General features: G+C 38.5%; 2 protein-coding genes across 3 annotated transcripts; one reads left to right on the forward strand and one right to left on the reverse strand.

Moving 5' to 3' along the window:
- The first annotated feature begins 365 nt into the window (after positions 1-365).
- necap1 (NECAP endocytosis associated 1) lies at positions 366-7,827 on the forward strand. 2 transcript variants are annotated; one of them, XM_046059477.1, is made up of 8 exons: positions 366-523; positions 2,425-2,525; positions 3,045-3,149; positions 3,309-3,390; positions 3,573-3,681; positions 3,994-4,141; positions 4,432-4,525; positions 5,213-7,827. In XM_046059477.1, the coding sequence occupies exons 1-8, from the start codon at positions 429-431 to the stop codon at positions 5,259-5,261; spliced, it is 783 nt and encodes a 260-aa protein (XP_045915433.1). In that variant the 5' UTR covers positions 366-428; the 3' UTR covers positions 5,262-7,827. The 2 variants fall into 2 exon arrangements, with proteins under 2 accessions (XP_045915433.1, XP_045915434.1); XM_046059478.1 differs by lacking the exon at positions 366-523 and adding an exon at positions 608-1,091.
- A 6,562-nt stretch (positions 7,828-14,389) lies between these two features.
- si:ch211-171h4.3 (serine/threonine-protein kinase SBK2) lies at positions 14,390-19,350 on the reverse strand. Its single transcript, XM_046059287.1, has 5 exons — positions 19,199-19,350; positions 16,656-16,800; positions 16,365-16,567; positions 15,844-16,005; positions 14,390-15,040 (listed from the first exon to the last, which is right to left on the reverse strand). The coding sequence occupies exons 1-5, from the start codon at positions 19,202-19,204 to the stop codon at positions 14,402-14,404; spliced, it is 1,155 nt and encodes a 384-aa protein (XP_045915243.1). The 5' UTR covers positions 19,205-19,350; the 3' UTR covers positions 14,390-14,401.
- Positions 19,351-23,958: the final 4,608 nt, after the last annotated feature.

Consider the following 23,958-nt stretch of genomic DNA (forward strand, 5'->3'; position numbering starts at 1 on the left):
AACTGAGATTAACGTTAGTGAGTGAGCTTCAGCCAACGTCGTCTGGCGGTTGATAATAATAATAATAATAATAATAATAACAACAATAATAATGTTTATTAGTATAGCAACCTTTATACAAGAAATTGAGCTTAATGTGCTTTATATTACAACAAAGAAATTACATGCAACAAGTGCTCCACATAAGAAAATACATACAATGACTATGAAACAAGGATAAAATACCACAATTAATGGAAAATACAAAAAACTAACCCACTTGATAAAGATAGTGAAAACAAGATAAAGATGAGAATATAATACATAGAATGAATCTTTACAGGAGGTTAGGACCTCGCAAACAACACAAATCCCTCTCAGAAAACAACCGAATAAATAATGAGTCAGGTCACAAACACAACTCCCACATCAAAAACAGTTGATTCAAGATGGCGGCCGAGGGCGAGTACGAGTCGATCTTGTGCGTGAAATCCGATGTCAACGTTTATCGCATCCCGCCGCGAGCTTCAAACCGCTCATACAGGTAGAGAAATAACCTTAGGTTGTTGACGGCACTGTGAAATATGATGTAACGGTGTTTGGTGTCGCTCGGTGCGGGCATTTCACTTTCACTCCTCGCTGCCAGTGCATGCTTTCTGTAACGTTACGACTTCACGTTAATGTTGTTTTTTGGGGGAGACCGGGGATGAAAATAACGTTTCTTGTTGACACGGTGTAAACCGTTGGCAGGTGTTTCTGTGCCGCTTTGTTCTTCACGACGGTTGAGCTGTCTGTTATGAGGCGGAGGTGTTTGTCATCATGCCGGGGTCGATATGGGCGATGTGCCAAGACAGTCCCACTCGCTTGTGTGACAGCTTGGATATTGTCCTCATACAGTCAAACTACTGAATTAAGAAATGCCGTTTGAGGGGTTTTCTGGATAGTTTCTGCTTGAGGTTGTAATTACTGCGGTAGTCTGTTGACGTTGTCTCGATGGCATAGGGAGAGATTACACAAACTAATCAAAATGTTCATTAAGAACATTTGCATAGATCCACGCATATGCGTCATTTACACTTACAGACAGGCTGGTATTCAATCAAACTTCAAAGGTGCATATGCCCGATATAAACTATATTTTATTTCTCATAACTGTCAGTTAATTCTAGCATCCTGTCATGCAGAGATAAACATTCAAAAACCAGAGCAGCAGTCTGGACATAGCTGTCATTTATACTAAAATACTTGCACCAAGAAATGTTAAATAGCAAATGAAAATGCTTTGAGAAAGGTTTATTTGCACAATAACAAAACATGCCAATGTAAATATAGAAGAAACAAATATGCATTGTCCAAAAAAAGTAAACTTAAGCTGCAAAAATTTGAATTGCCACCTGATTTTTGTGTTTCACTTTATATAAATCAGTATATTTCCACCATTTCCACATTGGTGCAGAAAATCTCTCCAGACTGCAGGAAATTAAGTGTTTTAATACTCAAATGTTTCTGATGGCGGATTCCCGGACACCCCAATCATATATATTTCAGCACTGAATATGTATTCAAAATAGTGTTAAAATATCTTGTCTTGTTCTGACGAACTCAATATTTTGCATCTTCACGTCTCGTGAGCTACATCATCACACCCCTAATCTGAGCCCTTATGTCCCCACCACTTTTCAACAAAAAATAATGCCCTTGGATCCATTTGACCACCTACACCCTCCTATTACAGTATATATATATTTGCCCCATTTGAGATACAGTATGACTTTAGAAATTAGAAAGAAAGGTGAAGTGCGAAGGTTTACCCAAATTTTTAATCATGCCTAAGCTAAGTTAAAAAAATAACTAATAGACCTATGTATTGTAAAATTAGTTTAAGTTAGTGGCTTCCCAAAGGCTTCCAGAGTCAAATCTGAATTGATTCTTGTGATGATTGAAGTGATGCTAAGAACAAACAAAACAAAAAATGAAGTTTAATTTAGCAACTTCTTTCTTGTGTAATGAAATCCTCCACATTTCATATTTCTAAAAGAAGATTGCCTACTTAATATTAAGGGCTCACTATTTTAGGAAACACTGGTTTAATAAATAATATCTCTCTATAAACCATAATTCAATACTTTTCTGAAAAAAATAACTATGCTATGTAACATTTTCTTGACTGGTATTGATTTGAATGCTATTTCACTTGACTAATCAATACCATCACACAGTCTCTGTATCTATGGTAGTATTATGCAAAATGCTGTAATGTTCTTTGGATGATCAGATGTTTTAAAACTACTACGTTGATTTATTGAAATCCAGAGTTCTTAGCTCAGGGTTTATATTATATATCATATTAGATAGTTATGTTATTTAATATATCAGTGTTTATATCAATGTCCAGTATCAGTTTTTGTGAGTAAAATGTTAGTCCAACACCCTGTTTGTTTACAGGGCAGCTGACTGGAAGCTGGATTCTCCAGACTGGTCTGGTCGAATGAGAGTCACAGCCAAAGGCCAAGTGGCTTACATCAAACTGGAGGACAAGATCTCAGGTACGTCTATTAAACTCAATAATTACATGAAAGCAGCTCACACAAGCAGACTGTACATTACTGTAGACTGCAATGCAGTGCCTTAAACCTGCATTCTTTCTATATACCAGCAGGGGGTGACTCCACTGGTTGCAGAAACAAGTCAGATCGTATAGATTGTATTGATTTGTTACCTCAGTAAACACTTTCCTAATGAGTTTATTGTGTCAGTCGGTATTTTCATGTCCTTTTCACTACAGCTTGATGTTCATTTTGTAAATGATGGTCCCATTTAGAGTAACATAGACAATAAAGCAGGGTATGCTTTAGGGCGAGGCTTCCTTGTGATTGACAAGTTGCTACCACTGTGTCCTGTCAGTCAGGATAGAGGCGTAGCAATGCATATCCAACCTCTCTAGTCCAGATATGGTCACTTCTGATGCCAAAAAACCATGTGACAGCCAAAATGCCAAATTTGAGGATGGATGATTCCCTGTTTTGACACATGAATCACTCATTTTGATAATCATTGTCCTGCAGGGGAGCTTTTTGCCCAGGCCCCAATTAAGGAGTATCCCGGTGTTGCACTGGAAACGGTCAGCGACTCTAGCCGATACTTTGTTCTGCGGATACAGGATGACAATGGTGAGGATGTAAATGTTATAAAAATCCGAACTATTTTTTGGTGCCCACAACTCCAAAACATTTATTAAGCTTGCCCGTTACTATCAGCACATGGATTTGAACAGTGTTATGCCGGCTGTTGTTCATGTCAGTTACTGTAACAGCATTTCTTGTACGCAGGTCGCAGTGCTTTCATAGGAGTTGGCTTCGGGGACCGAGGGGACTCTTTTGATTTCAACGTGGCTTTGCAGGACCATTTCAAGTAAGGAGTGACGGTGTGATTTCAGCGAGATTACTGTCTTTCTCCTTTGAAACAAAATGCTGTCTTTGAGATATACAGTACTTGTAGAAAGCTGCATGCTGTAGTTTTTCTGAAAACTGCTGAGATGCGTTGTTTATTTCTGTATCCGTGCTGATGTGATGAGTGTCCCTGCATCCCTGCAGATGGGTGAAACAGGAGAATGAAATCAGTAAAAGTGCCCAGCTCGGGGATTCAGGACCAAAACTGGACTTAGGCTTTAAAGAGGGACAGACCATCACACTCAACATCGGGGTGAGAACCAAAATGTCCAGCTTTCAGTACATTTTCAGAACAATTAAAATAAAATTAGACTGTTGGCAAGTGTAGAAAGTGCGTGGTCTGGGATTGGCTCCAGCTGTGAAACAAAAACACAGATTTAAACACAAGGAAAAAACAAGTGTAAACAGTTTTTCAAGTACATGTTTAAAGGGATTATGCTAAATGTCATGTAAAGAAACTGGTGGTTAAAACGCAAAGGTAACGTGTAAACATTTTTAAAACCTCCAGGAACGTCTGAGTTGTTTTCTCTTCTCAAAAACATAATTTTTCTTTCTCTGTCTCCAGCAAGGTAGAAAGAGGGATAAACCCCGTCCACACAGCTCAGGTGGGTTTGGACTCCTCCCACCACCACCTGGATGCAAGATAGCCCCTCCTCCCTCATCAGGCTCATCCAATCACAACATAGTTCCTGAGATGGGCGGCACAGCAACAGGTAGATGGTCTAAATATACTTTCTGTGCAATAATATCAGTGAGCATTTACTTTACAAATGGAGCAATAAACCTCTTTTCAGTTTGTGATTGTGGGATACAACTGTATTTTAGCACAAGAGTCTTGTGCAGCTTTAACCTATAAGACTGACCTATTTTCTTAATAACTGCTTTAATTAGTTGCTGTTAAGTGAGTCATACGTTTTAAAGCTTCAGGCTGCAGAAAATGAAGTGTGTCAGTTTGTAAGCTTCTTATAATGAGCTGCGTGTTTCTCTCTATCTCTCTTGTCAGGCTGCCTGTTGGAGCTGGACAGTAGCAACTCTAACACAGTGGTTCAGTCAAACCCTAGTTCAGATCTTTGGGGAGACTTCTCTGCTCCTGCAAGGTAGACAACTTATTTCTTGTAATTTACACTATGTGGTATGTATTTGGTAACCCATTGCAATTATACACTTATGTGACTCTGGCAAAACATTGTAGGGATTTGTTTTCATTCAGCAAGAGCGTTAGTGAGGTTCAACAATGATGAAGGGTGATGACATTTTGCTCGCAGTTGGTGTTCTAGTTCGTCCCAAGGGTGTTGGATGGGGTTGAGATCAGGGCGCTGCGCTTCCAGTCAAGATCATCCTCACCAAACAAAATTCTTTACTGCCAAATTTAAAATACAATTAAATAATTCAATCATATAGTCATTTTAATATTTAAGGGAACTCATTTGTAAAAAGATGGGGATGATCTGACAGTGAGGGGTAAACTGTCTCTCTGAGTTGCAAAATTTATGATAAAATTATGAAATGAAGATATACTTTTGGCCATGAAATGTAAATTCAATCGCTATTTTATTTGTTTTATGAAACCTTGCATTTTAAATTTTGTGCATATTATACATAGCGTTTTTGTACATCTCAGGATGAAAAGTAGCACCGAGACTCATCTGTTGTTGTTTTTAGTGAATTTATTTTAAATATTTGTATGAGAGAGGTCATAACATGCAAAACACCGGAATTCCCTTTAATAACTGATATGATGTTATTAGAATACATAACAAACTAACATTAGTTTGTGTTTCCAGCTCTGTTCCATCACGACCACAAGACACCGGGAACTGGATCCAGTTTTGAGTTGTTGTGATTTCCATCTCGCCTGCATCTGTCTGTAGCTTCCTGTGCATCACACTGAGATTAACTCCCACACACTGATCCAAAAGCAGAGACCTGAAACACTACAGCTATAGAAACATCCCATGACATTTCAAGAATCATAGTTCTTTCAGATATTCTTGACAGGAAATGAAGCATTAATTTGTTAAAGCCATTACTTATGATATGAGCCATGTCCAATAATATTTAAGGGCTATGTGTGACGTCCCTGAGAGGCAGGTTTTCCTCTTTTATGTATCTGCATCGTCTCCCGCTACAGATGACTCTCTGGACAGAGCTTAACCTTTAGATCTGGCATGTTTATGTCACTGCAACAGCTCCCCCTGCAGGCACTGCAGAGTGCTACATCTTAAGAAAAGGCACCAGTGCTTTGCATATCCCGCTGTAAATAATGTGCAGTGAGCTACAGAGCTTAGCTAAAGTGAAGGCTACATTAACTGTAAGACACAAATCAAAAAGGAAATTCAGACATTTTTTTTTATTGCTTTACATTTGGCACTTAAATCTTATTTTTGTCAGCCTTATTATTTCTAATTAAATTAGAGATTTCATCATTTCAGTGATCCATGTAACTTGTTTGATATAAAGTCCTGAAGACAGAACAGTTTGAGATAAAACACTGTTTTACCTCCATTTACAAGAGTTTTCACTTAGAAACGTTGGGTTTTTAGTCTGAGCAGGGGGTTAAATGACTGACTCGTTCCCACCCTCACACTGTGAATTGTGGAGTAGTACAGCCTTGTCCACACGTCTGAAAAGATCTGTATTTAAAATAACTACTGTAGGTCTAAAGTGGGGTTTGATTACATAATGCAATGGTGACTTGAAGATGAAACTTCAAAATGTTCAGATTAGCTTTGCTTTGTGGGGTATGAAAACTAAATTGTCAAGATTTCAACTCTTCTCTGAACTCAGATGCAATTCTTTGCTTAAAACACGTTTATCATCTAAACTACTGGTATAGTTATCGCCAATTATCAATTGTACAGTGTTTAGTGTGATTAAAGAAACACTGAGATGATGAAGATAATGTGGGATGAGATACTGTAGGAAGAATGTTTTAAAATATGTTTATAGAAATATATGGAGTACATTAACATTCCTTTCTGCTGTATCATATCTATATATTTATGTTTACAATGTAAAATCATATGTGTTTACTACTGGGGGCTTGTTATCAACAGGCTTATTTAATTATGTAGCTCTGAAATCAGTAGCCAAATCCAGACACACATTCATAACTGTCAATTATATACATTTTATTTTACTTAAATAAACTAAGTATTAATTATTTGGTGATAGGTATTTGTTTGCTGACAGTAAATGAAAACTACTGAAATACTTAATTTAAATTTTTTTTTCTTTTACTCCTGTGAAAACAGCATCTCATCCCAATTAAGGGAATTAAATAAATGAGGTAAACCAGGGCAGGAATTTAGGACTAGTTATCAGCAATTTTGCATGAAAAGCAGTTATTTTCCTCAAAGATTATCAGAGGGAAGATCGAATGTGGGGATGGTTGGCAAGTAAATCTTCAGATTCACTTCTTGCCTGTCCACCAGATTTACATTTAGATGTTTAAAGAGCAGTCTTTCTGCATCCCCTGCATCTCCGAAATGGTCTCCTCCTGTGAAAACCAGTGTTATGTTAAAGAGAAAACAGACTGAGAGGTGAGTAAGACGACTTACACGTCAGTCTAATGTGCTGTTCACAGCACAGAAGCAGAGTTACTGGGATGTGATGGCTTGAGAAGTGCACATACAATCAATTTACTTGCTGCAAGTAAGAATAGATCTTGATGAACAAGTAAATACAATTCCAGATGCAGAAGCTGTTCAGCATGACTCAGTGCTAATGTTTCACAGCAGTTTTAGACAGTGAGGAAAATATTTGCTTAAAAGAGCAGTTTGGGAAATATGCTTATTCACCTTCTTGCGGAGAGTTCAATGCGAATATAGAAACTACTCTTGTTCTGCGCACTTATATGAAGCTGGAGCCAGCAGCCGGGTATATTAGCTTAGCTTAGCATAAAGAATGAAAACTATGGAAACTGCATGGCTCTGTCCAAAGGGAAAATCCACCCAGAAGCACCTCTAAGTCTCACTATTTAACACATTGCATCTCGTTTGTTTATATTTCCTAAAATGTCGACCATAACCTCCCTTATGCTGTTGTCCCCGTGTAGCTTATTCAGACAATAAAATTACATCAGAAAGGCTCTTTTACTGAACCCAGGTGTACTGTTAGAGATTTGAACACACCAGTCTCAGGACTGAAGGCGAGGAAAAACAAAATGATTGTGTTACTTCATCCAAGGAATGTCTTAATGGCAGTAAATGATATGTGAATCTTTGTGCTGAAAAGGCTTTGGCCTATTGAGAATTTAGACGGTGTTTACATGACTTTGACATATGAATTGTGATAACCATTTCTTGACTGTGAATTAATTTGGGCTGATTGATATAATATGTTGTGTTTACATCGCTTGTATTGCTGACTAAAATAAAAATATGTCTCCCATTCCTCACATATTGTAAAATCACTGGACTAACACTTGATTTGAGGCCAATTTAATGAGAAAGAGGCAATAAATCCTTTCAAAGGATGCTTGATGTCTTGTTCTTATTTTGAGTACTGCAGTATCAGAAAAAGTAATTAATTTGCATTCAAAGTGCTACAGGAGAAATTATAATCTGAATTATACTTCTACTAGACTTGAATTAGCTTTAGTAACATCCTGAAGGTGGTGCCAAAACACTGGTGTGGCAAACAATTTACATCTCATGACCCCCTGAATCACTGAAATGGCCTGATTAGCACTTATGTGACCCCACATCTCTTACATCAAGTCTAAAAATCAAAACGATGGAACATCAAGCCTATAAAAAAGACTAGATCAATTTGCGGTGACTTGGTGAGTGTTATTATTACTAGGTATTATTAGGTATGATGACTAAAAGATACAAGTTGTAATAAACTAATTATCCTTTAACCCTGATTTCACCTGAATTCCTATGGTCACTGGTTTAAAACAACTACATTTAGTTAAGTATTGCAGTTAATGCTCTTTACTTTTGTTCCGCTTACACCGATCAGCCATAACATTATGACCACTTTACTTTAATTTGCTGCCCATGACCCTGTTGCCGGTTCACCTCTTTTCATTCCTTGCACTACTTTTGATAGGTAGTGACCACTGCAGACTGTTTTGGAGATGCTCCTACCCAGTCGCCTAATACTGTATATCCCACCCACTGACAGATGCCATAACAAGATAATCAGTGTTATTCACTTCCCCTGTCAATGTTGTGGCTGATTGGCGTATATTAGGCACCTATTAAGCCAAAGTGTGTTATATGTTTGAATACAACACTTCTATGTAGTAGCTAAAATAGCTCCATATTGATGGTATGTATTTTGATTGTAGGGTTTTTACAACATTTAAATGTATTTCTTTACACTGTGTTATTCCAACTTTTACATAAATACAGGTTTTAAATACCTCCTCCACCACTGCCCCTTGCTATTGCACGGCAGAGAGATCCCACCATTATACACTCTGTAAGAAGTTAGTTAGGGAAGAAAGGGAGACAGTCTCAGTAGAAGTGAGAAATATTGTGTAAGGTTAGGACATGACCTCACTGAGCAGTAGCTTTTAGCTCTGCTGACAGACAGAAAAAGAGAACGAGACAGCTGGATGGACACATTGAGGGAGAGAAGAGGAAACTGGTGACAGTGTCAGATCTCGCTGACCTCTCCAGAGCTTCATCAGGAACACGATTCATCTTCCTCTGATTTTCTTGTCACCTCTCTTCAACTCTGAGGCGCACTGTAGCCTTTTATCAAGTGTGAGAGCGCTGAACATGTAAGATCTGTGTGCAAACTTGTTCTGAGTGTGCTGTGTGAGAACTTTAGATCATGTGTTGATGTGTGTGAGAGTGTGTATAACTCCTCTTGTAATCTGGATCACCCCCTGCTCTGTAACCCACACCGAGCAGCAGCACATCTCTCCAAAACACCATCAGATATGTCTTATTGATGGATTGATTTGGATCTGTGTTACAGCCAAACTTAAATTACAGAGAAATTCAGGAAATTCATTCAGTTTTAATACACTTGATATCCCTGCATGCTTGCTGAAGATAACGTTCCCCTTTCCAGAGAACTTTCCCATCTATCATTATCAGATTGATGGAGGGATCAGATGTAAAGGTTCAGCATGTAACTCAAATACAAACTCTACAATAACCCCATCACAAAAAGTTCAAGTATAACATGGGATTGTTTATTTAATGGGTTTCATATCTCTTAAGGTGTTTTCAGAAGAGTGGTTGCCGTGTCCGCCAGTTTATTTACTGCTGCATTCAGAGTTTATGATGGTTCATCTTTTTTAACATGCCACACTGCAGCTAGTTGTGTGACCATGGCAGAGACTATAGCGAGGGAAATTAGGAGTTAGTTTTACTGTATCTGAGTTCCCTGAGTTATACACCTTTTCACCAGTAGAGAACTATTAAGAGAAATGACACCTGATGATGGTGCTAGATAAAGTCTACCACATTTCATGAAATTCCATCCAATAACTGGATCCGATAATTGCCAATTTGTGTACCATTAATTGAATCTCCCTTAAAGAAGAAAATGCTTAAAGAAGTCTGACTGTACAGAAATCTTAGACAAAACGAGGCAGGTTAAATTAATTTACTGCCTTTTTTATTACCTCAGTAAATACTTTCCTAATGGTTTTATGGTCTCAGCTAGTTTCAAGTCTTACCATAAACCAAGGTATGCTTTAGGGCATGGGTCACTTGTGATTGACAAGTTGGTACCATGGCAACCTGTCAGTGCAGCTCCTCTACTACACCCTCTCGTCCAAATATCTCTCTGTCTGATCCATCTTGTAGGGGTTTGAGAGACAGACACATAGACTAGATGGCCAACACACTCCAAGAGGACTTAGGTCACTAACTCTAATCTTAGTTTAGCATCACTTTCAATGCCACATACATCAGCACTTCATAAGATAAATAGACAAGTATGTTTTATTATTTGGCTTTAGGTTGTGATGAGAAGAATTCAGAGCAGCTGCCTAGTCATGATATCGCAGTCAGAAAACGACATGTACCCATTAGAGAAGACCTGTTTGCCTTCTGCAGATCCAAATGGAATAACTCCATGTTTCTTTCAAGTCAGGTGCTCAACACTGCTGCAGCGATGTGTTTTTTAACCAAACCAGTGTCAAGTCAGTTAATTTTGGTCCAGTTTGAAATAATAATATTGGCAAATATTGCATTGGTTGCCATTAAATTAAGTATAGACTTTCTTGGTCCCCAGAGGATGAATCTCTAAAGGCACTGCAAGACATGCTGTGTCTCCCAAAGAATCCCTGATAGGAAACAGGTGCTAGTTTCAAGATTAATTTAACTGCTGATCCTAACTGGCCTCAATAAGGCCTCTGTGGTTTAAAATGTCCAGAAAGAGACAGCATTTATTCACATTCAAACAGCAGAAACTTAAAGGATAAGTCCTGTTAATAACTTAGATCTTACTTTCAAAGTTTTGTCCATCATTCCTGAAAATACAGCGTCATGATACAACATAGATCACTGTTTATAGCTGTCAAAGGCAGTAGTGGAAAGCTGAACAAAGTGAGATGTGATAATGGTAAAATAACGACACATTTTCACACAGTCCCACCTGGAAGGCATTGACTCAGTTGAAACCCTCCTTACTTTCTAACCTCTGCACACATGACCTATCAGTGTGTGATGTGGTTTTGAATATTGGATTGTCTGTTTTGAAAAGGTACTGAACTTCTTGGATGCAACCAGGGTTTCAGATGCTGTTTGACGATCCAACAAGCACTTTGGATTGAAGCATAACAACACTTTTACTCTTGAACTTTTTCAGTACTTGTCACCTTCGCTACATCTCTTTCAGCTTACCTTGTCTCATAAACATTAAAATATATCTGGCAATAAGACCTGTAAAGAGCCATTCTAATATTAATAATAATACTGGGGATTTTCCAAAAAACGGCAGTCTGCCGCACTCATCGTCTTCACTTTATTGAATCCTCTGCTAGATGATTTAAATACTCTATTGTAAGTGCATTTAAGTTGTAGTTCTTTGTAGTTACAATAGCAGCTGCTATAATGTGATAAGATTATGTAGCACACCTTTATTAGCAGACACTTGTCACTTCTACAAATATATCACAGTATTACTATATGTCATATTTTGTAGTGTTTTGTGATGTCTTCATTTTCAGTCAAATATTGTCTTACTATTTATTACTGTAATAAAATGTTATGTATTTATGATCTGTCCTCTTCACAACTTCTAGCCTTACTTTTCTCCCTTTCTCAGTGACACATTCGCTAGACAAACACACACCCAAACACAGTCACACTCACTGTTACTCACTGGCATACTTAAAACGCACAGCGTTAATGCAACATATCAGGTGAAATGTCAGGAGAGGAATCTATATCGGAGTGGTTCACAGACCACCGGCAAGTGTCCCCCCTGTGACCCTCCGTGTGAGATGGTAATGAAACTGTCTTCCTTTAATTAGCTTGCAAATTCATGAGCTTTGGCTCAGGATGGTTTGTGAGATAAAGTTGTTCCTCCTTACAGATGCTCTCTTTATCGTTTTAATCAAAAACATAAAGAATTTTTTTGTCGACTCAAACCAGCAACAATATAATATTTGACACTGAGTGATTTAGGTGCTGCTGGAGTAAGCAGGCGGTGGAGCGGAGTTTAAAGGTTAGAGTCACTAATGATCACTTTTTCCTTTTAAGTTTTCAAGGAAACATGAACCAGCACCTTGACAGGATGATTTAGGTGGAGGTGTGTGTCTCAGGTGGTTCATGGGTAGTGAGTCAGTGAGTACATACAGTTGGAAATCCTGCATTCATGTCCTATTATACCAGCATGTCCTCTATTTGACTAAATATTTCTGTAATGACGCGACATTCTCTGTGCTTTGATTTGGTAGCCCGTCTGGTGGCACGTGCATGTTAGTGCAAGTGAGCACTTTGGCTGTAAAACTGTTAACTTTGAGTTAAAACGTCTGTTTCCTTTCTCACCTAACATTGTGAATTATAGCTCCTTTATGAACATATTTGCAAATGCATTGAAACTCATGTTTGGTTTTATATGTGCATGTGTTATTGATTGTGTGTAAGAACCCTTTATCTTTTAAATCTCTTTTCAGGAACTAAAAAGAATAGCCTTATACTTTTAGCTTTACCAAGCATGTTGGAGTTTATCCAACTGATGTGATCTGATGTTTCACAAGCATATGTTTATTTAAGATAAGAAAGTGGATTTTCAAGGTTGCATTTGGTAAAACATGACATCTGTATGATCCGTTTCTCCCTCTGTCCTTACATTTGTTGTGAGGAATTATTTTAAAAATAAGTGTCTTATAGTGTCATTTTTGCAGAAACTGGCACTATATCCTGACAGTAAAACATGTGACAGATAATCTGTAAAAAGCAACACTTGTTTATGTTATAAGTGAAACAAGTAGGTATCCAGCTGATTGTACTGGCATTAGAGTTCAGTGTGTGACTTGGCAAGACAGTGAGGCTGAGGGGGTCACGGCACATACATGGCGTCGAAAGGTTGTATAGTGTCAAATTTACAACTGAGGATCTATTTTTGAAAACATCTGGGTAAGCTCTCCAGATGGTCCTCAATGTGTGTGTCTGTGTGTGTGTGTGTGGGCCTGTGATCTATTTGAATTGGCGTATAATCTTACAAGAACATTATTGAGATATGAGCATGCCAGGCCATGTTTTTTTAAGGTCAACATACTTAAAATCAGTTCGTAGATTTATTTATTTGCAGAGAATTGTCAGATATGAGTTTTTATTATGTAAAGTAAAACCATTCATTGTGCTATTAAACTGCTTAAGTCACAAAAAAAAGCCTATAACAATAATTTTATAAATTCTTTTACATTGTACACTTGAAAAATATTTCAGTAGTTGTATTTTGTAACATTACATTTAATACATTTGATACAGAGTACATTTAACATACAAAATAAGAGAAGACAAGATATGTGCTACAGCAAAAGCAAACAGCTTAGGTGCTAACATGCTAAAATACAAAACTCTGCCATGTTAGCTAAAGGTTGCTAGCTGCCAGCTTCGTTTACAGTGCTAGAACAGTGCTACACAAGTGCTACTAAAATATAGGCAGCATGGAAATATTTACTTCCAGTATCTGTAAGTGTCTATGAATACATTTACATTTAGTTAATATTTCTTATTATTTGAAGCGTTGAGTAGACAAAAAATTGTGTTGTGCTCCTTTCAGTCTGCTAGCAGACGTGTTTATGGCTACTGCAGTTTATGCAGTTCATAACCTATTACGATGTAAACACTCTAAAGTCTAGACCCAAATATAGATTCGGTGCGCTAAAGAGGGTATCTTTTACAAGTGCATGCTACCATTACAGCACTACTTATTACAAATAATCCCCAGAACTGCAGCTGTTACACCACTGACTTATCAAGTTATTTTTTAATCTGATATATAGAGTAAATGCTTGAGTAAATCTTATTTATTAATTAAAGACATTTGGTTAAATTAATTTACTTCCAAAAACAAATGAGAAAAAAACAGATATCCCATAAATCAAATGTTTTCATTTGACAGTGTCCTCTTGCATCGAACATTTAGTGTAGAGGCTTAGTCTCTCAGACTGCAACAATAATTTGTGTTGTTTATTAATCTTGATGAAATATAATAATCTTATTAAGACGCACAGCGTAACATATCAATCAAATACCTGTTATTGGTTCTAAGAGCTTTAAATGATGTCTTCAGATGTCTTTTTTTGTTAGTCCAAATTCCAATTAACAGTCACATTAAACAAAGAAAAATCACCAAGGCTTTCCAGTGTCCATAGCTTGTATCCATAATGGCTTTACTATAACTGTTTAACTATAAACTAAAAACAGTATTAGTCAGATTTAATAAATTAAACCTAAACATCACATATCTTTGATATAATGTCATGTAAAAGTTGACCAGTATTTGCCTTATTATTCATCAGTATATAAATCAGATTACAAATCTCCCTATCGTTCTCCTCTTCCCTCCATCTCTTTCATGTTCCTGATTGCTCCTTTCCCTCTGCTCTTCTTCCTCTCCTCCTCCAGCCGCATCCTCTCCCTCTCCATCACCCAGTCCCCTCCGAGGTAACTCAGCATATCCTCAGGTCGTCCACGAAGCCGAGGCCTCGGGTCGAGGAGCGACTGGAAGAAGGAACAGGCCAGCGGGGTCAAACATGCAAACTGGGGCGCTGTGGGAGGACGTTCTTTCTGTTCAAGTTCTACCCCAATTAACTCAATGACATCCTGTGCGCTCTCACCCTGTGGCTCTGCCCACACGTCCAGTTTGTCATCAGGGCTTTTTGCTGTGTCAAACCATTCCTGATATTTCAGGTATGAGTGGCAGTCTCTGGTTGTTTCAGCCCAGGGATGACTGCCGGTGAGCATGGCGTAGGTCAGGATCCCCAGCGCCCAGCTGTCCGTGCTAGGCTCCACAGACACCCAAACTCGTGCCTTCTTTTTCTTCTCACCATCCTCCTTAACACCATCATTCCCATCATTCATGCTTCTCCAGCTATCCTCATTTCCGCGAGCGATCTCGGCCTCAGGGGTACAGTAGGGAGAGCTATACCAGACCTCCGGGACCCTTGTGCCCCTGGCCTTCACCTGGTGTAGAAATTAAGTTATTTGTCAATTCTATCTAACACAGAAACCTGTAAAATACAATAAATATTATGGAATTAAAAAAAATAATCCTGTAAATTGACACATATCATTTAAACCCTCGACTGTTTATGCTCAATCTTTACCTGCTTCCATGCTCATGGCATAGACCCTGTATTGTTTTGTTAGGAATACCACACATCAAAAGGTCCTCTAAATTAAATAACAAAATACACTGTTTATCCATACCCTTTAGATACATACTTTCAGACAGACAACATAATTTGTCTGTGCTTTCCAAAACTGCAACAAATCACTGCTGAAAATGAATCATGATACTAAAATGCTGTCGCTCACGTTTGGTTATTCTTAGGCACAAAGGCAACTTGGTTAGGAAAAGACGATGGTTTGGGTTGTAATACGTACTGTTAGGGTTAGGGAATGAACATTGTCATTGTAAAGAAAAGTATGTGTGGGTGGGAACAAGAAACGGAAAGTGGTTACTCAAAGAATTAAAGTCTGATGTTTTGTTGACCTGTTCATCCACCCAGACTTCCTCCCTTTGTGGACTAATGGACCCTCTATTACATCACTTGACTTCCTCTTTGCTCGCTCCAGTCATGATTACAAGGCCACTGGAGAGCTTTGTCACTTGGATGTAAATATCTGTCATTCTGTGGCAGTGGCTTAAATAACTAATGTTATCATTCTCCTTGGGAGGAGAGGCTTCATACATTGTTAGGCTTCTCAAAAATGTCACCATTTGACAGTTGAGTGGTACAGTACCATATGTATTTTACACTGACCATGCCAAAGTCTCCTAGTTTGACCCAGCGGCAGGCAGAGTCACACAGGAAGATGTTCTCTGGTTTGACGTCTCTGTGGACAAAACCAAGAGAGTGCAGGTGGGACAGAGCGCCACACAGCTGGGACACCACCCGCTGACAACAGTCCTCCTCCATACCGACCTGATGAGGAGAAGGAGAATGATGTGTGAGCTATACTGAAAGATCTGAAAGAAGTCTAAATGAAAAGTAAATATATGTCAAAAAGTTACACATCATTTCTATTGCTTACGTTTTATGTTAAAGTGATTAGATGACTGCAAACCTTTATAGTCATGACTAAAAATTTTCTAGTAGCAGAAACTCTAGATCCAAGAAATCTAAGCATCTGTTATTCCTTAATCTGATGACAATCTGGTCATTACACTTTATTGCCCACTTTTGCAGAAAGTGGTAAGATGACCACAAAAACATTGATTAATACAGCATGTGCTGTACTAGTCATAATAATGACTTAATAGCTCTGTTGAAATAGCTGTAACCTCAGGCAAGATGACATCATAGAGATCACCAAAGAGGCTTGCTTGCTGAGCAAAGACGTAGTGCAAAGGCGTGGAGTAGGCGATTCCTAGCGCTCTGGTCAGGGATGGGTGGGTACAGAACGACAGAGAGAGGTTATACTCCCTCAGGAAAGAGAAAAGAGAGGTGGACTCACGAGGGAAGAATTTCAGAGCCATTGGAGTACCTGGAAGATAAAAGGGAAAGTTAATGATTTATGTCTCTCTTTTTTATGTGTTGGAGCTATAATGAACAGGCGTTCGTATCCCCCTCACCTCTCTTCCTGTGTACAGCTAGCATGACTTTGCCATATGACCCTTCACCCAGGAGCTTTAGGACCTTGAAGTGCTCTGATGTGTCCATTGGTGTCAGAGACTGAGCCGTCAGATGGCACATTTCATCCAGGAGCTTTGTGGCAGCCTGGACACACACATACACAACAAAACCGTGACGTTAAATGTATTTTTTTAGAGCAGAAGTTAGATTATTGGCAAACCTGACACGTGAATGTGCTTTGTGCAGATTCCCAAGCCAACATATTACGTATTACTAAATTGTTTTCCCAATTACACTGTGGTGACAGACATAATTGTGGTCTGGATCAGAGGCAACATCGTTTGAGTGAATGAAGCGCTGCATTTATCTACCACACTGGAGCCAGTCAAGATGAATAAACACAACATTTTAGTGCTTCTTTTCAGAGTCGAGTCCCTTGTAGCTCTTTGGTATGTAACACGACCAGTGCCGTGATGATTGTTGTCATGGTGAGGCTGGCATACCCTGATCCAAGGCTATAAACATGTCTGTTAATAGCTTCATGAAATCCTTTGACACACACACACACACACACACACACACACTGGTCTTTGTTTTGTCTGATGGAACGTTGATGTTTCCACCACAGCTGGCACCCTTGGGCCCAGGCTGGGCTTTGGTGTCACCCTTACATCCAGACATGGGGCAGCTCATTACAGCTCATTAAAGAAAAACTCAGAGCTGTGAATGTGCCGTACACAGATACTCCCAGCTGAGGCTTCACTCACACCGACAATCACTACATTTTGGGCAGATTTTATGATTTGTCCAGTTAAAAACATAAAATTTAAGAAGTAAAACTAGGGGGCTGCCTGTTTTCAATGAAAGGCATGATTGATAAATGCAAGTACAGTTTAAATTTAATTAATAAGGATTTTCAAGAGCATCACACTGACAGAGATTTCCTTTATCTGCATCTACCATGTTTCATTAGAAAGATGCAATACGAAAAAATCATTTATGTACTACTTTGTGATTACCGGTAAAGAGAATCAAAATGTTCAATAGCCTATATTTCATATATAATAATAATAAATCATATGTGTTGCAGTATCAGTCCAGCATATATGGCAGTGTTATGCCATATGATCAGCATTGATGTGAATACAAATAGAGTGAGAGGTCTCAGTGGTTTGTGCCGTGCTCCAATTACTGAGCTATTTAGGCCTGTCTGAGACAAACACCCACTGTAAGATCAATATCGGGGGTTAACGGGGTATTCAGTGAGCAGCATAGCTGACGTGCTCAGAGTTGGTCGGGTTTAGAAGAGTGTAAGAGGAGGTGACACCGGTCTGAGCCAGCACAGAACAACTCCAATAGCCTCTCTGTGCGATGCCGGGCTGAATGCCCACTCTGACACACAAGATTGGACCTCTAATGACTGGTGTGTGTGTGTTTCAGAGATAAATGTCCTGAGGATGTCCTCTACATGGAAATGTATCTCTCTGGACCGCATAAGTGTGATGAATGACAACATGTTCAACATGTTCTGTCAATACGTGTGTGTGTGTGTGTGTGTGTTTGTATCAGTGTGTACTGGGACATACTTTTGCAAACAATATATAATCTATAAAATACATGCAGTAATCAATATTTGAGCTTGACAGGAAATCCGTCTGGTTTTCAGGTACGTTCTTCATGCATTTAATAAAATATTTTACTATGTATTTTCAACAGGTTTCAGGAATATTAAACAATATCTTTGTGAATAAAACATAACCTGCAAAATGTTTACATATATGATCAAATGTTTAAGAGTTCAAGTTGATGAGCTGATGCTAGATTAGACATCAAAGCCTCAATCTGAACATCAAGATATATTAAGAAAGATTCTTTTGAAGAATTACTTAGTCCACATATTCCAATTCAATTTTAATCATTCTACTGAATTTCAACTGAGCTAGAGGAACTCACCACAAGTACTGTCATTTTGCAATTAGTCTGAAATGTTCTTTAAATGTGTTACAAATTTAAACATTTAACTTCTATAGGATTTTGACTTTATTATAGGTCACAAACACCCATTACTGAACTGTTATAAATGGGAAAGATATCATTTCTGTAATGAAATAGACAACAAAAGATCTAATGGGGAACTCAGTGTGGGTATCTGTAGTTTCTGATGACATGACATTTAACAGAATTTTACACTGCAAGAAATACATTTATGCCTTTAACATTGTTTGAAAATCTGCTTCACAACAATACTCCAAAGATATATATGACATTTTACTTCTAATAACAATTACCTGTTATTTAAATGGTCAGTTTACCTAACTTACGAAAATATTAATTTTCTCATAACAACAGCTTTCATAGCAACTATTTGTTTAATTTGAAATAGTTCCCATGAAAACTACTCGCAGAGATGCTCAATGCAGTGTGCACCACAAATTAAATTAAATTCACCTCCATTGTATTCAGGTGAGAAATTGAATGAATTTATGAAAACCTCAGTTGATTTCGGAGCAGTGAGGAAATCCCTACACCAGTTTTGACTTACTGTCATGTTGGAGCTGTGGTTCAGTTCAGCGTGGTTGAGCTTCAGTGAAAAATTTGCCCAACATAAATTTCCGTCCTGCTCTTCATTTAGCAGGTGCACCTCACAGGATATCCTTCACAGGTCTTCATCTGCAGTCTTCTTTCCACCTACAGCTCCAAACTGTGGGAGAGTCAGTCGGCTGCAGCGAGAGTGTGGTTTTAGTTTGCAGTCAATTGAGAAACTCTCCAAACTGTCCGTCGAGTTCGCTGAAAGATTTCATGTCTGCTGCTGCTGCAACTTTTATCCCAATGTCTGCCCACACTTCCACTCCTCCCCCTGTCCTCCCTCTGCTGCTGCTGCACTGCAGGGTGGATTATGTGCATGTCCGCATGTGTGTGTACACGCTCTAGTACTTTTATCTTTGACCAGTTGGAGTTTTAGACCAAGTGTTCTGGAGCAAGACACTTAACCTCTAGTTGCTCCAGAGGCATGCAACTTCTGACATACAGTACACAGCAATGGATAAAAGCATCAACTGAAGGAGTAAATGTAAATGTAAATCATATGGGGTGATACTCGATGGCTTGATAACAGTTGAATCATGCATGCATGATATTAAAGAGGTCATATCCTTTATTGAGTTATATATATATATTTTGTGCATGTTTGCAAAGTGAAAAAGCTCAAAGTCGACCTCAAAGGCAGGGCCTATGTCCCATAGAAAACACTGCTCTGAACTGCCTGAAAACAGCTTGTTTGTACTCCGGCCTTTTCCCTTTGATCCCTGTCACGTCCCAGCAAAATGAGTGTCATGATGCTCATCAAGTGGCTAGTCCGACACGCCCTCAAAAACACCGGTGGAATAACACACTGAGCTGCAGCACACAGTGACAAGACGTCCGCCTGCTGCCTCTCCTCTCCCTTCCAAACACTAGCTACGCTCCAGGCAGTCAATGGACATAAAGTTGTTACTGTGATGTAGAGAGTTAAAACTTTATGGATGAAAGATACATTTGTTCACCGTTCTGAAACTCTTGCTCCAGTCCATGTTGCCAAGCTGGTAAGGGGAACATATACACCTAAACCGAAGATGTGTTTACCGGCTTCTCAGGACCTATAAATCCCTACTCTGCCTCTGATTGGCTAGTAGTCCTTAACTTGGAATTGCGCATGTGCAACTCCCCAAAAAGATATACTGTAGCAATGTGCAGTATGAAAAAATTATGGTGTTTTCTGAAAATGAGCATGATATGACCTTGTCCTCGAACACGTCCTCATATGAATAAGAAAATTAAATAATATGTAAGACCAAGTTTAACACGTGGTAAACATTCATTGTTTGGTTAGGTTTAGACAAGTTAAGGAAAAGAGTGTGATTTGGGTTAAAATAAGTACATTATGTAAGTCACGTGACATGATCTACAAAACAGTATTCAACTTAAAACATGTAAAGTTTTACGTTCTTTCACACGGTATTCAAACCTCACTCTAAGTGAAATGCCTTACCTTACTTGACACATCCATCCACTCCACAGTCCTTACACAGACTTTGTTGCTCTTTATACTACGTCACCTGAATTATTCTGCCACGAGAGGTCGTAGCCTAACAAAAAACGAAAATATGGTTTGTAATAAGCTACTTAATCGACCTATGTGGCTGTTTTTCTGGTGAAGACGTGCTGTAAAATTTCACTGTATGGTTATTGTTGACAGAACTTTGCAACATAATCTTGGTGCTGTGGTATGATAAAAATCCTTAAACAGCAGAAAATTTTTAGCTTGATACAAATTAAGATAACTAAAGACATGTACAGGACCAGTCTCTTGCCAAAGTATATATTGTTGTAACCTTGCTGAGAGATGTACTGTATGATAGTTTCTTATCTGACATCCCTGTCAGCAGGATGACATTGTTTGTCTGTGTACTTTTCAGTTTTATAATGTGACAACACTATGGTTAGGTTTAGGGAAACATCATGGTTTGGGTTAAAAGACCAGCCTGCTACATTAAGGTTTGGTTACAATAATAAGAGCTTTGTTAAGGTTCAGGAACAATCGTGGTCATGGTTTAAAGAAATCAAGGTTAAACATTGAAACTTTTACCCGTCCCCGACCTCCTCCCCACATGGACTTTGCCACTCTATTACAACATTACCTATTTCCTCCTTTGCTCGTGATTTCTCCAGCAACTCAAGTGCTTGATGTGCGTTGATGTAAATATTATGTTGCTTTGGGGAACTTGCTGAATAAGTATGTAGTTACATTAGTTGGTGCTCCCGTCCCCTTTGCAGATGTGATTGTGTTTTCCCTGTCTCTGTCCAGAAAATATTTAGCTGTTGATCTGTCATTCTGCATATTTTCACATGTCACTCTCGTACAAACCATGTCTTTCTTTCTACCCCTCTCTCTATTTTCAGCCAAAGGATTTTCCTCTAACACCCAGACCCCCTGTGGGTTTCAGATCCAGCTCTCAGCTGCTACCACTGACCGCACGTACAACTGCTGGATCACTCACACTTTCCCTGGAGGCCAGCACAGGGTAAGTCTGTCTGTGTATGAGATCATCTGTCTGTGGCCACATGTCATCACATTGACATTATGCAAGTCACTGTCAATTCAGGTCACTTATGGAGTTCACAGCTGAACAGCAGTGGTCTGTACATTCCCATGTGTGTCACCCAGCTTTGTGTGGACGCTTTTATCCTCAGTGCTTTACGATGCTTGCTTTTCAATCAGCAGATGTGGAGTTCAGTAATACTGTAAAATTTGTTAGAATCAGATCTGCTGTGCAGGCACAGTTACTGGCATTAGTTCAGCTACTTCAACATCAGTGGAAATTTACAATAATCCCAACAAAACACTGTATGTCTGTATTTTCATTACTTTCCATTTGACATGACATTTGTTTTAAGTATTTAGTTTAGTTAAACTTCCAGGTAAACTATTACATTTAGTTGCCTCACTTTCAGGGCTCACTGTCACATTGTCACAGCTCACTAGGATACTAGAATAGAACAGAGGCATTGTTAATGATGCAAGTCAAAATATCTGCTGTGAAAAAGGCCAACTGTGGCACCACATCCGATTTTTGGAAGCAAGAAAACTTTTTTTTGTTTAGACTGGAGGACTAAGAAATTATTCATATTTTAATTAGAGGAAAGCCTCTCACTGCCCAAGTGTGCCTTTTAGCTCATCTACATTTAATAATAACTTTTTTGCCTTTCCCTCTGAGGTTCAGTTTAACCAATAAGATTATTTCCACATCCACCATCACTGAATGAGTGAATTATTGGTGCATTTATGTGTCGTTGGAATAATTGGAAAAATTATTTCCTGCCTGGAAAAATTTACGTGAATGCCCCCTGAAGTCGGAAAAACAACATCTGAAAGTCGAAGAAACGTTGCCAAGTTGTTGACGTCGTACTTGTAGATACATGGCAGACAACATGGTTGATTGTAAGAGAACACCATACTAAGCAAAATCATGCATATACATTTTTGCTAACATCTCATTTGTTATATGGTATTAGGTTGTAACAGTTAGTTTGCTTGACCTAAATGTCTATGTGCTGTTGAAATGCTCTTATAACACTCATCCAACACATCTTTGTTGCGTCCATGTTTTTTTTACACATTCCGACTCGAAAGCACATCAACACACCGAAGTCGAAGAACGACTTAATAACTGTTAATGTAAATGTTAACCAGTACACTCACACATCACAATGGAGCAGTCAGATCTCTGTTTCAAGTGTAAAACTTTATTAATTACTTCATATAAAGCGTACAAAAACAAAACATCCAAAATATATAAATAGTTCTGTAAAAGTCACTACAGTATGTCAATACTTTATTATTATTATTATTATTATTATTAAATATTACATAATTAATTACCCATAGAAAAAAGTGAGATGCCCGCATCTCAAACTATAATACAGTCTCATACATAATATAAAAAGCTCATAAATAGCATCCTAAATAGGTTAAAAAACAACAGTACAAAAATACGAAATATTCCACAACATTTTCTTGTCATTTAGCTCATTAAGAAGATTAACACTTAGCAGGCACTGTGAATGTAAACAATCTCAAAGGGAGTAAAGGTCTCAGGCAGGAGCATCTCTGCACAGTGCATCAGTCTTAAAAGGCTGCATGTAAAATGTGGCATGTACATATTTTCATCCATGCAATAAACATACATTCTGTGTTACTGCTGAATAGACATTAATGTGATGGCATACACAGAGTTGAAAACTTGTGTAAACAGAGCGCCAGAGCACCCATACAATACATCAAGAACTCAACCGCTTGCTACTTTTGTGTCCACCAGCTTCAGCTCTGTGATTATATGACATACAAAATTTTGTTTGATGTTAAACCCGTGTTCCCACATCACCCTGTGTAAACAATACTACTGCCATACTAACAGCTCTGAGAGGCTGTATTTGGGTACAGTGGGGCTTTGAACTAAATGCTAACGTCAGCTTGCTCACATGCTCACAACAATAGCAGGTATGATATTTACTGTGTTCATCATCAATATTTCAGGTTAGCATGTAAAAAAGGCAAATTTTTGATAAGCAGCACAAATACAAAGTCTGACACTAATAGGAATGTCATTTGTTTTGCAGGTCTTGGTCATAATCTGGGTTGCTGGACTAATTGATATACTGGCCTGGTGGTGGTGGTATAGGTACTAAATTTCATGGCAATCCCCCAAACAGTTGTAGAGATATTTCACTCAAAACCACAAATCAACCTCATGATGGCACTCCAGG

The sequence above is a fragment of the Micropterus dolomieu genome, linkage group LG09 (assembly GCF_021292245.1).
Source record: "Micropterus dolomieu isolate WLL.071019.BEF.003 ecotype Adirondacks linkage group LG09, ASM2129224v1, whole genome shotgun sequence".
NCBI lineage: Eukaryota > Metazoa > Chordata > Actinopteri > Centrarchiformes > Centrarchidae > Micropterus > Micropterus dolomieu.